Genomic DNA, 13518 nt, shown 5'->3' on the forward strand with positions numbered 1-13518 from the left:
TTCTGAGCCTTAGCAAGCCTCCATGCAATGTGAAGTACTTCAATCTTGAGGAAATTGCTGCACAGTGTGTGTCTAGTATGCATTGGCAGCTCTCCTTTGGGCAAATAGCCTTTCTGAGTTTCCACTACCCAGAGCAGTATTGTCATATCTCAGTTACATCCACAAGTCCCCAGAAAGAAAAGCCTGAGTCAGAGTGCAAAAACAGTCTCAGCTGTGAGACTGTTTAATCATTTTATAATGACCTAACACCATGTTTATAAAGAAAATGTCCAGATAACCAGACACTGTTGACATTACAAAGCAGATGTTTTTCTTCACTTTTTGAATTATAGGTGAGAACTACTTAAAATGGGTTTCTTTTCATCTCACCCTAGAAAAATAAGTACAGTTATTGGTCATCACTGGGACCATCATCACTGTTCATCTGTTCTATCAGATAATAAAAATAATATGAAAATTAAATTAATGCACACAAAGTCTATAACAGTACAATTTATAAAATAAATTTTCAGTCTTGGTATATAAGCCATGGTAGTTTGTTTTTTTTTTTTTTTACAATTAATATTATTTAAAATATTTCATTCCGTGTTAGTCACCTTCCCATTACTAAGACAAATTGCCACAGATAATCAGCTCACAAGGATGGCAGATTTATTTTGGCTTGAACTTTTGCAAGCTGTAGTCCTTGATACATGGGCCTCCAAAGCATTTGGGCCTGCCTGTGGTGAGCACATGGTGAGCTCATAGCTAAAGCACATGGCAGAACAAAACCACTTACCTAATGACCAGAAAGCCAAAGAGGAAGAAGCAATCGGAATTCAATATACCCCAATCACTTGGAGAGCTCTGCACACCTTACCTCTTCATAATGGCTCCTCAGGGACCAGTACTGTAACATGCAGGCACCTGGGGGACTTTCAAGACAAAGACTATCATCCTGTCACGTGACTCTGTAGGGGGTTGTTGTTTGGTTAGTTTTGCATGAGTGGATTTGGTTTTTTGTTTGCTTGTTTTGCAGTTCTGAGGATCAGACCCAGCCAGTGATTCAAACATGCTAGGCAACAACTCTACCACTGAATTATTCTCTGGCCACAGTCTAGACACTAAAAAACTATTTCAAACTGTATTCCTGAAAAAGGATTTGGAAGTCCAAGGAGAGTAAACAGTTTCTTCAAGGCCATTTTAATTCAATGGTGACTTTCGTACAAATAAGTCCAGGCTAATTGACAAAAGCAGGGTTAGACCTCCCCAAGCAAGAGCTCTGGAAACCAAGGGACCAGAGTCCCCAAGGTGAGGTATGTCCAAAGGCATCTGGGCAGAGGTTCACCTGCCCTACTCTTTTCCCTTGGGCTTCCCAGGCTTAAGGAAGCAACAGGGTGGAGCTCACAGGTGAGGCAGAGGAACTTCAGACCTTCCTCTAGGAAGTCTGATACAAAAAAAGCAAAGACCTTAGCAGGTTAGGAGTGTGTGAAAAATAACTGAAGGAGGTTCAAAGGTGAATGGGACCATAGTTCTGTTTTTAGGAGAATTATATACATATATGGCTTCAGGAAAAATGCAAAGTCTATGAGTATATTTTTTATTTAAAAGTTGAATCACATATTGACTAACAATTAGTGAGTTACCCTTCATTAGGTGGGTTCTGCATCTACAGACTCAACCAAGCATACATAAAATATTTGAGGGGAAAAATGCAATTGCATCACTGAAAGTGCACAGATGTGTTCCTCGACTCTAAACAGTACAGCACAACTCTTTGAGAGCATTTGTATGACATTTTTAGGTTAAGCAACCTATAGATTACTTCAAATGCACAGAATTGCATAGATTAATGACTTCCACAATTCTATTAAATGGACCTGAGCATGCATAGACTCTGGTATCTTTGGGGATGATCCTGGAACCAGTCTCTCTGTGTACCAACAATGCCTTTAGTTACATACCCTTGCAGTAAATCTCAAACTGTATTAGAACTGTGTGCTTATGACTTTGGATTTTGCATGCAATTTCACCCTCCTCTTCCCTTTCACTTTCCTATAATACATGTGTCTTTAGTGAGGTCTAGCTATTTGATAGAAAAAAAATCTTTTATTATTGAAAACTCAAATTATTGAAGAGAAGATGGTTATACAGTATATTACATTAATTATAATTATCTGCATTCCAAGCGGCACCAGTTATTCAGCGCATGAATTTGTAACCAGGACAGCACATTCAGCAGAGTTCCTCAATGTCAGGCAATAAGCAGTAGACAATAGAAAGTTAAGAATCAATTCCATATATAATCTATATGAAAAAGAATTCAGGGAGGCAAAAAAATATGTCCTCCAAAAATGACAGGAGTATTCCATTTTCAGGTGTTGCCTTGCCTGCCTCTTCACAATACTGTGTTCCATGGGGTAGACTGACAGGTGTCAGAGTGGAACAAATGGGAGGGAGTAAGTGACCATTTAGAGTGTGGGATAAGCCTCAGGACAGGTCAAAGTGTGTCTCTTTGAAGTCATACCCAGTACACTTCCGTTTGTCTTAATACCATATTGGTCAGCCACATTTGACTTATTATCTGTTATGATCTCTTCAGGTGTCATCCTCTACATCTTGCTGGTGGGGTACCCACCATTCTGGGATGAAGACCAGCATAGACTGTATCAGCAAATCAAGGCTGGAGCTTATGATGTATGTAATAAGTATTCATATGGCTTTGGATGAGGGTTGGTTGGTTTACTGCCAAGGACAAGGATTATTGTTCTTATTTTTTTAATAATAATTTTATATTCTGTTATTTGGCAACTAATGGGAGGTAAATGTCTCTTAAAGTGTGAAGAACATCATATCTAATACAAAATATACTTATGTGCAAGGAAGATTAATTTTCAAAAATAGTTATGATAAGCATTGGGTTGGTGTAAAAGATTTACAGTTTTAGACCATGAATTTCAAGTCATTATCACTAAAACTCAAATGTACCTCTATTAATCAAAATAGGAGCTATCACAATCAATATTTTTGACAGTTAGAAATAAGTTTATTCCTATTGTGTAAAAATTCATGTTTCAGGAGTCAGTGAACTTTTGGAAAGCATTTTCTGCATCCTGTTGGTTGTAGAAGTGTTTTTTAGATGATTGAAGCTGTGTGGTCAGTTGGGAGAGGCCAGGTGACTGAAACATAGCCCAATTCACTCAACTTTTGAAACATTGTGCTGTGGTGGGGGGTTGTCATAAAGAATCTGGCAGCTGTCGGCACCGCTGTTTTTGGTGTATCTCATCAGTTTTCTGAGCACACTTCTCAGATGCAATGGTTTCCTGGGATACCAGAAGCTGTGATGGATCTGATTAGCATCAGATGACCAAACAGTGACCATAGCCTTTCTTTGGGGGGTGCACCTTTGGCTTTGGGAGATGTTTTGAATCTACTTTTCGGTACAGCCACTGTTCAGCCAGTTGTCATGTACAGTCTACCTTTCTTCAGATCACCATATGATAAGAGATGGTTTCCTGTTGGGTAGAATGAAAGATCGTAACAGCTCAAGACAATGCCTTTCTCCAGTCAGCTCATGGGACACCCACTTAGGGTCATGGCTATCTTGCAAGCATTATTTCTAGTTAAGTCTTTTAGAAATTTACACATTAATATTTCAGACATGCTCATGTCAAAGCCAGTGGGCTAAATTGAAAATAGACATGACCAGCTTTATCTTGTCACTTATTCTTTTTGTAGCATTAGCCATTGGTGTGAATTAATCTATTTTTTTATATAATGAAAAATTTCATGAAGCAATGCACTGCTTACAGAAATGAGGAATATATTTGGCTTTTCTCTGTTTGACTGTGTGTGTGTGTGTGTGTGTGTGTGTGTGTGTTGTGCACACACTGTTGTTTTTTCAGACAGGATCTCATACATACCAGGCTATCCTTGAGCTTGCTATATAGCTGAAGCTTACCTGGAAGTCCTGATCCTTTGCCTCTGCCTTCCCAGTGTTGGGATTATAGACATATACCAACAGGCTTGGTTTGTGTGTCTACTGTTACAAACTTTTTTACTAATTTCTATCTTTGAAGTTTCCATCACCAGAATGGGACACAGTGACTCCTGAAGCCAAAGACCTCATCAACAAAATGCTTACCATCAACCCTGCCAAACGCATCACAGCCTCTGAGGCTCTGAAACACCCATGGATCTGTGTAAGTCACTTTCCCATCTGCCCCAGAAGCCAAACTGAAAAGAAACAAAAAACTTTTAGTCATTTTTTATAGATTTCAAATAATCTTGCAAAAAAGATGAAACTTAATGCATTTTTTTACTCAAGGTATTTAAGAAATGAATTTTATAATAGTGAAAGCTGCCATTGCCAATAGCAAACTCAAAATAGTACAAATAGCTAAATAAGTATTGCCTGCAGTAACAGGACCGAATAATTCCCATGCCAATTATTGATTAAACTCATGAACAGGGACTAAGAAAATGACACCAAGGCTTACTGCATCCTAGAAGGAAAATTTTTACAGAGTCCAATTATTTATCATTAAGCAGCTTTAGAAACATGTGAGGTTTAGAAGCTAGAGGTAGTTTTAAGCCACAGTAGTGTGAATGTCTTGTAGAAGCCACAAGGAAAAACAAAGGATCTAAAAACTCCTGTAAATTTCTAGGGCTGAGAGTCAACTGTTTAGGTAATGATACAATGCCAAGTAAATGGAAGGTATTCTCATGGAAATGTGATGGAATGCTTACTAAAATGCTGATCTGAGCAGGTGATGATCTTCATTTCTGTACCTTCCACTCATGAGTATTTGATCTCAGTCACTAATAGTCTTTATAAAAATCATGCTTTTTTTGTAGGTAACTTTGGCAGTTGGATACTTACAAGCTGACTCTAGGCATACAGACGTCATTAGTAAAGATTGGATGAGACTCTTTATTGTCCTTGGTATGCTTTAAGTCATTCTTTCTCCTCTTCTTCTAGCAACGCTCTACTGTTGCCTCCATGATGCACAGGCAGGAGACTGTAGACTGCTTGAAGAAATTCAATGCTAGGCGGAAATTGAAGGTAAGAAGTTTGACGTTGTTGTGGGTGGTGGGGCTAGGGGGGGTTGATTTGGGGAGGTGAGAAGTACTTTAAGGGGAAGTTTTACCAGAGCTTTGACTGCTGAGGATCTTAAGTCAGTCCTCCTGCATCTGAGGGGAACTGGGGTCACTCCCTAGTCAAGCCCAGGATGAGAAGTAGGCTAGATGTAGCAGTGTGTGCTGTGGTTTCTCTCCTCCGAGGAAGCACTGTGCTGTTTGATGATCTGACCTGGCTCATCTATCCCAGCATCCTAAGAGCCACAGGCTAGGCCTCTCAAGAAACCACAAATAGGGGTGGGGGAGGCAAACGATCTGAAGTCCTCTATCGGAAAATAAAACTGGGAGATTTTTTAGTCCCTGCTACGGATTTTTAGGTCAGAGATGTGTAGAGGCAGTTATGATCTTGTTCTCTTATTTCTTTGATAGGGTGCCATCTTGACAACTATGCTGGCTACGAGAAACTTTTCAGGTATACACAGCTGAACTCTGCTCTTTATCCTCTGCTTTCCTCTAGTCTTTGTGTGAGTGTGCCTTTAAGGGATTTAGAAAGCCTAGTAACTACAAATAGTTATCACACACATGTATATCTCATTTTAAAGCTGAACATTTCAAACCTGGAATTTATTATTGATTGATGCTTCATAAATAACCACAAGGGTGCTTTTTTTTTCCTGATTACCATAAGGAACTGCAACAAGAAAGACTTTTAAAATGAGGCTTTTTGTGGAACTAAGGTAGTGTCTTCACATTCTTTAAGACTCATTACAAGGACTAAAGCTGTCTGATGAGAAATTACAGAGAACTGACCACATGAGTACATGGGGATATCACCCCATAATAATACTCCTCAAAATGACTTCATGAGGGAAAATAGTGGGGAAATAAAAGAAGAAAAACTTACATATGAACTAAATTCAGCCAAAATGTTCCTTTTCTTAAAAGGGACTCTCCAGAATAGAGTCAAAGTGTGTGTTACTTCCAGAAATTATTTTTAAATTTCAGACCCATCTTTGATACATTATCTAAAAACAGTAGCCATTCAAAAGTCAAATGTTGGAAAGTGCTAGCCAGATATATATGGAGTGGACTGAAGCAGCAACTAAGCCATATTTGACAAATTTGTAATTTGGACATAGGTCACCCAGTGGTGAATGTCATTAATCCCAGCACTCGAGAGGCAGAGGTAGGTGGAACTCTGTGAGTTCAAGGCTAGCCTGCTCTAATAGAGAGTTCTAGGCCAACCAGGGTACATAGTGAGCCCCCGGGTTTTTGTTTTTGTTTTGTTTTGTTTTGTTTAAAAAAAAAAAAAAAAAAGACAGCTGGGCGGCAGTGGCACATGCCTTTAATCCCAGCACTGGGGAGGCAGAGCCAGGTGGACCTCTGCGAGTTCAAGGCCAGCCTAGTCTACAAAGTGAGTTCCAGGACAGGCACCAAAACTACACGGAGAAACCCTGTCTCAATAAACAAACAAACAAACAAAAAACCTTATGGTTTGTATGTTTCATCTTAGAATGGTTGTCAAAAATAATACTACTGCTTTTGGGTAGTGATGTGCAGCATTCAGTGACTTCTGCTGACTTCAGTTTGCCTAGGCCAGATGTGAAAGTGATAACCAGGCAGCCATCATCACATTCTTCAGCAATTCCCAGTCATTGTTAGACCTGTGTTAAAAGGTCAGGCCTCTTTCCCACTTAAAGACAGTAAGAAGGGATAGGCCAGTAAGCACCAATCACACCATGCCAGCATAATGCTGCACCATCAGAGGCCGCGCTGCCCCGCTGTCATGTGTTCTGTCCAGTGTGTTTGGTCTGATACGCCATGCTGCTGCTGCCTTTGTCAAGTTACTTGTTTTGTAACTGCCTGGTTAATGTGATTGACATTTATGTGGTGAGGTAATACCAGTTCTTTAAGCATTAACCAATATATATGACCTTAAACTAAATAGATATTTCACTGTGGCCTGGTACTCAGTGAATCACTAGGAACAGGGGTTTATATAGTAGATATTGTTACTGAAATAATATATGCTGCTGAAGTTTTTCATACACACTTGAGTGTAAATTGGGTCTTTATTAATAATGTTTAAACCCATTTATAGATGCTATAGTTTACCTCGTGTGTTTCTTTTCACCATTGTGTAAACTAAAATACCATGACTAATATGTGGGTTTTGTAATGTCTCTGAATGTTTTTGCATGAAAAACAGACTTTTTTACCCACCCCTTCTAAATCAACTGATAACGTGAGACTCAGTTACATCTTCTGGTTGTCGTCTTGTAGTTGCATTTTAGTTTTGAGTATTTTATTCATTCTATTCATTGCCAAAATATACTCTTTAAAGTAACCTGTCCATAAGTATGTGGTTATAAAGTTGTTTTTATTTCCTCTTTTCTCCCTGAATGTGGAATGTATTTCTTGTGAGGTAAGGTAGTAGTCACACAAAGTGTGACAAAGTAGTCACACATGGCTCTGCATCTCCCAAGCCAGACCGCTTCTTTCCCAAAATCATTGTCTTCTTTTTGCTTGCTATTGCAATTCAAACTATTCTGTTTGCTTTCTAACCTATTAACTGCCACAAGAGTTCATTAGTGTTTCTTTTTAACTACAGGCAAACAGTACCATAACTAAGGCAACTATTGAATAACAATCTCCATCGATAAAAATTAATAGCTTTGTTGCTAAAAAAAAAAAAAAACATAAAATGAATATTTCTGTCTTTTAAGTAAATTTAAAATGTTGCCAAATTGAAAACTGAAATAGCATCACAAACCAAAGGAATATCAATAAGTGAAATGTTCATGTAGTTTCATTACAGCTAGGTGATTCATTTCAAATGTCATACTCTGTGTGCTTAAATGACGATGTATATTAACATTAAACAGAACTTTGTACTCTGTCCTCCATTTCTGTGAGTGTTCTACACCAGTGTATTAATTATCGTTATACTGGCTGTTCACTGTGTATGTACACATTTTTAAAATGATGCTTTCTAGTTTTAATAGACTGAAGAAATTTGATAATTATACAGGCAATTGCTTAAGCATCCTGGAAAAAGGAAGTTTCCTACGAGAACCTACGTCTTCCTTAAAGATTTCATTTAATTCTAGATCTTGTTTCAGATGTTATGTTTTTAATTTTTCAATTCAAAGACCTTTGTTTAGGAAGCCTTTGTATTCCGATTTTGAAGTATAAAAGAACATGGAATGCATTTTTTAATTACCATATGCTAAATAAGCATTTAAAAAATTTGCTCCTGGTCAATAAGGTACCATTTGATTTTATATGATATTTATATTTTCAATCCAACTGAAGTTGTCTAATTTCAAAATATAGGGAAGACATTGTTCAGCCAGAGCAAATTTTTGTGAATGAGATTTCAACCTCTGGAAAGAGGGGCTTCGGAAGCAGAACTGACATGGTCACCAGACATGGCGTGAACATGTAGTTGGTCTGTCGGCTGGTGTCTAGAGACTGAAACCAACTTTCTGGATTATGAAGGATGGTCCAGTGAAAGTTCCAGTATCCTTTTCAGGACCAACAGTGACATAAAGTCCAATGCACAGGTGGCAATGTGTTCAATTTCATGCCATGAACGATGTAAGAATTTATTTCTAAATTTGCTGTGACCAAAACCAGAAAAGTGATACTGTCTTTCAGTGTCCTGTAAGCTCTTGTTCATCAGTGTGGTCTTGGTGGTTTGGTGTATGTTGGCCATAACTCAGCAGAGTTGACAGGAGACTTGATTTGTCATCTCACTGTGGGTGTGGGGATACCTCACTGAACTGATTTTCCTCTCATTTTGCAGCAGCCAAGAGTTTGTTGAAGAAACCGGACGGAGTCAAGGTAAGTTAAGCGGCTGTCCGAAACTGTCTCTGACTTGCAGATGCTGCAGAGTTTTAATGTTACCTGCAGATCCCAAGTCTATAGAGCTTCTGTCGGACGCAGGCAGAAGCGCAAGACAGCTTAATGCACAAACATGATTATCATTTACATTAAAAAAATGTTCAGTCCTTTCACTAGATTATATATTAACTACGGAAAGCAATTCTTTTTAGTATACCTACTATAGAAACTGAATGTCTAAGTCCTTTCTACTTCTCCACAGTTCCAAGCCAGTCTGGTGACCTAAGAATCTGCAAAAACCAAATGCTTTTCCAAATAATTTTCCCAAATATTGTGATGTGCGCTTGATGCCTACTAGGATCTGAGAACAAACTCAGTTGGTCTGAGAAATCAAGGCATCAGTGACTAGGTGCCCCAATTTGGCAGGTTTATATAAAGCTCATAACTTGCTTGTGTTTTGGTCATAAGAATTAGAGATGTACTCAAGGTGCCTACCCTGTACAGATACTAGGAAACCTTCCAAGAAAGTGACAACAAAATATTTTTACATTCTTGGATTTCTAACCAATATAATACAACTTACTTTCCACTGATAATATCTTTAATAGACTGTAACCTCCTATTTGCATAATAACCTTTGTTATGATTCCAGAATATCACCTAAATGTCTTGTTAATCATTTTCTTTCTTTTCCAATGGCAGATGCATACATTCCTCCACAGGTCAACACTCTTGGGAATTAATTAATATTTAATCATTGAACTAGACCCAATCAGGTGGTCTGTTCATATTGAAAAATGTAACATGGGTCAGTTGGCTCCTAAATTCATATGGAGTCATTTCCTCACAACCTGTTTGTGTGTGACTTGAGAATTTCCAGCTCTGAGGTCACTGTGCCCTGTCTTGTTTGGTTGCCATATCCCATTCTTTAAGCTAACTGTATCTTTCTTCTGAGTATTTCACTCACTTTAGATTCCAATAATGACAGTGGATATCTTTCTTTTCCACGGTGTGACACTGGTGATAACAGATGTTTCTAAATTTCCAAATGTTTCCTTCTTGGTTTTCTGTACTGCTCAGTGCTGGAGAGCTCACAGGTCAAATCAACAGTTATTCTCACTACTGCCATAATAATAATAATAATAACAATAATAATAATAAAAATCACACTTTGAGAACAGTTTCCCGCCTGCTGACTTATAATACCTCTTCAACAACAAAATTATTATGTATTCCATGCTTTGGTCACGTTTTTGTTTTCTCTTCCTTTCTCTTTGACTGGTCAATTCAGAAAAGGAAGTCCAGTTCGAGTGTTCAGATGATGGTGAGGATCTGTGTCTGCCAGATTTCTCCTACTGGGAAAACTACACACTTAGAAATGAAACAGTCTCATTTACCTGAGTGAATGGAAGTAGAAATAGCATAAGAGCATCATGGGTCAGCGCTAATCAGCACTCATAACATGCTGCTCCGCTTTCACATTACACTGTTCTTCTCTGATAGAGTTCTTCAGGTGAATAAGAACTTGAACCCTTATCCATATACTGTTAATGAGTTTCATCATCTCCGAGAAGGGAGCCCGATTTTCTCCTTGAAAATAAAGAAGCCAGGACACAATGGATGTTTGCTTGTATAGGAAGAAATGCTGTAGGGTTGTTTTTTTAATTGATAATCATAATCAGACATAACTTATTATACTTGCCATGAGTTTACAAGTAATGTGAAAGTGGTTTCAGCATGGGCCCGTTCTAGCTAAGCTTCTCCAAAAGGAGTATGTATTAACTGAACTGAATAAATACAACACCTTGTTCATGCGTCTTGAGAGTGATACTGTTTCATTTAAATATTTGATTGTGTTCAGGTTTCAAACAAGAAAAAAATACATTGCTTCCATAATATAAAGTACCTAAATTAACATGCACATTTAAAAGGCAACTATGGTTGAACATGGTGCTTGATAACAGACTCTTTGAAGGCTAGTTCTTCTGGCTTTTACTTAGAACTTAACTCACTATTTTAGAATGATATTATCTATACCTCCAAAACATGGTGGTGTGTATGTTGTTCATGTATGAATGTGGACAGCAGTGGGAGTAGTCATGCACTTTGGCTGATGCCTTTGTGTGCATTTAGATACAAATGAGTCCTGGTTTTCACTGAAATACGGAAGTTCTTAGCAACTATATCCTAGGGAAAACATCTCTCTCCTCTCAGGACAGGAAGAAGAGTATTCCAGAGTATTTCTCTCTCATTTACATCTACTGATAACCCCTAAGCACGTGAAGTGCATGTGGCACTTTAATCCCAAGTGTCCTCTTGACTGGACAAAAAGTGTCAATGCTTCATCAAGCACTCTCAATGAATAGGAAGCTATCTGTGGGCAGCCTTCTAATGTCTGACACAGCCTGTAACCACTGGAGCACATTCGGATCCCTCTGTAGCAGGCCCCCTACATCATCCCTTCCGTCTCTTTTTAACTGTTGCAAATATTTTGTGTTCTATTGATTTAAGGAAAAAAATTTCCAAAACTATTTTTAAAATGCAGGTTGGTGGCCTAATCTTTAATAAGTTATCTATTTAAAGGGAATTTTCAACACTTTCTCCCTGCATATCACAGAGCAATGTGTTGTAGCGTATTAAATAGTGCTCATACTGAACCACATGAAGGTGAATGAAAGAAAACCACACATTATATAACTGAGTTAATTTCTGCTCTGTTCTGTCTTCCCTTCAGTGACAGCCCCCAAACAACCTGTAGGCATAAGGCTAAACTATCCAGTAAGCCCAAATAATGACTGTGTAATACTTGTAAATAACCATTTGATATGTAGTGCTCTTTAAGTCCACAGGTATATTTACATTCATATTAAAACTATGGATGTATCCCTTTAGAAGAAAATATACAATACAAATGCCTATGTAATTTGATATGCAAAAATGAATGTGAATTTAAGTTTCTGTTTGATAACCATAATGTAATATGGTATGCATGGGTTTCAAATAATGTGGACTACTACCTCTCAGTATTTTCTTCTTTACTCCCAAACACAGTGGAGTTCCAAGTTCCCACATGTCTACACAGAGACTTCTCTGTGGCCATTGCCATATTTATTGGCTCCATGAGCTTCTTTCAAAACATGTCTCCCATGGTAGTAACCACATCTCCTTTAAGGATAAACTCAACTGTGTTGATGCAAGGTTTTGGTCCCACTGGATGCACTAGGCAAGAACAATGGAGCAAACACAAGATGCTGAGCTGTCCCTCAGGCAACTATGAGCAGGAAAGCCCTTTCACACTCATGCTACAGAGTGCAGGTTGATTTCTCCCACTTATCAAAGAAGATATATTCCTACAGGAGACCTAAACTTATCATTTTCAATAAAACACTTTAATGCCTGCATTTTGTCAGGAGAGCCAGGATTTTAATTGGATATCTAGTAAACAAAGTACTGATAGCTCCCCAGGGAAAGATGGTCTGTGTGTGACTTCAAGCTCAAGAATAAAATGAGAAGGAAAAAAAAAAAAGATAATAAAGGAATGTGTTCATAGCAGTGAATAATTGGAAACTTGGAAACAGGATCTCACTTGAAGGGTATGAAAACTGGCTACAGCCTCATTATACTCTGCAGCTCAGTTTAAGCTCACTGAAGCCACTCAGAGGAGTCAGCACACCCAGATCAGGCACAGCTGACCTCATTCTTACAATTCTTACAGGGTCCCAGACTGGGTGCCACCTTCAGAGAAGTGTACCCTTCCATTTGTATCAGTCTTGACAGCGTTCCCCACCCGTCTCCAGTGGCTTTTTATCCTCATGTCTGTATTTCCATGTAGACATGCTACTTATAGACATCAGCTACCAAGAAGATTAAGGCATCTGTTTCTGTTTTCTGCATATCCACAGATAAACAACAAAGCCAACGTGGTAACCAGCCCCAAAGAAAATATTCCTACCCCGGCGCTGGTATACCTGGACTCTTGTACCCTTCTTGAGTTCTGCACTGTTTGCTGTTCTTTCGTTCATTTGCTTCCACTAAATCAATACCTATGTATCAGCACTTAATTTGTTGTTAGGTTGTTTTGTTGTTGTTGTTGTTGTTGTTGTTGTTGTTGTTTTCTTTTCAAAAATAGAAGACAGTTTCACTTGGTTTGCTTTCCTTTCCTTGAGCTAGGTGTCAAGCAGTGTGTTTCTAACGTGAGATTTCTCATTTCACTGTGGAACATCATGCTTTTCTCCGCAGTTGGAATTCTTGCATGCTGGCTTGGAAACACAGTAGAATGCACTTCGGTTACTCTTAGCTCTTCTGGTGATGGTTGCTACTGATCGTGAGAACAATGGTTTCTCTTGCTGCCAAGAACGTGTTGACATCAAGGAGAGCTAACAGGATTCCTGCAAGATGACATAAAAAGTAGACCTTATTCAGAGTTCCCATTTCCCTCTTATTGAAAGACAACATGGCTTTGCAAGACTTCATTTTCTGAGATAAAGAGGCACTGCATAAGTCAAAGCTTTTTGTGTATTGTGTTTCCAATTAAATTGTCACTGTTTCACTTTCTTCCCCAGGATGAGAGTGTGTTACACAGAAGTATAAGCCATCAGTGACAGTTCCATCCAT

The 13518-nt window shown here is 38.5% G+C and overlaps 1 protein-coding gene across 9 annotated transcripts in view; it reads left to right on the forward strand.

Moving 5' to 3' along the window:
- The window catches only part of Camk2d (calcium/calmodulin dependent protein kinase II delta), a 261335-nt gene that overhangs the window by 205139 nt on the left and 42678 nt on the right, over positions 1-13518 (forward strand). For 3 of the 9 annotated variants that reach the window (XM_036189904.1, XM_036189909.1, XM_036189908.1), the window contains exons 9-15: positions 2582-2676; positions 4059-4181; positions 4961-5044; positions 5488-5530; positions 8867-8904; positions 10196-10228; positions 12807-12866. In XM_036189904.1, coding sequence (XP_036045797.1) covers positions 2582-2676; positions 4059-4181; positions 4961-5044; positions 5488-5530; positions 8867-8904; positions 10196-10228; positions 12807-12866 — 476 coding nt within the window. The remainder of the gene's footprint in view (positions 1-2581; positions 2677-4058; positions 4182-4960; positions 5045-5487; positions 5531-8866; positions 8905-10195; positions 10229-12806; positions 12867-13518) is intronic. The other 6 variants (XM_036189906.1, XM_036189910.1, XM_036189905.1 and 3 more) reach the window with 5 other exon arrangements.

The sequence above is a fragment of the Onychomys torridus genome, chromosome 6, assembly GCF_903995425.1.
Source record: "Onychomys torridus chromosome 6, mOncTor1.1, whole genome shotgun sequence".
Taxonomy (NCBI): Eukaryota; Metazoa; Chordata; class Mammalia; order Rodentia; family Cricetidae; genus Onychomys; species Onychomys torridus.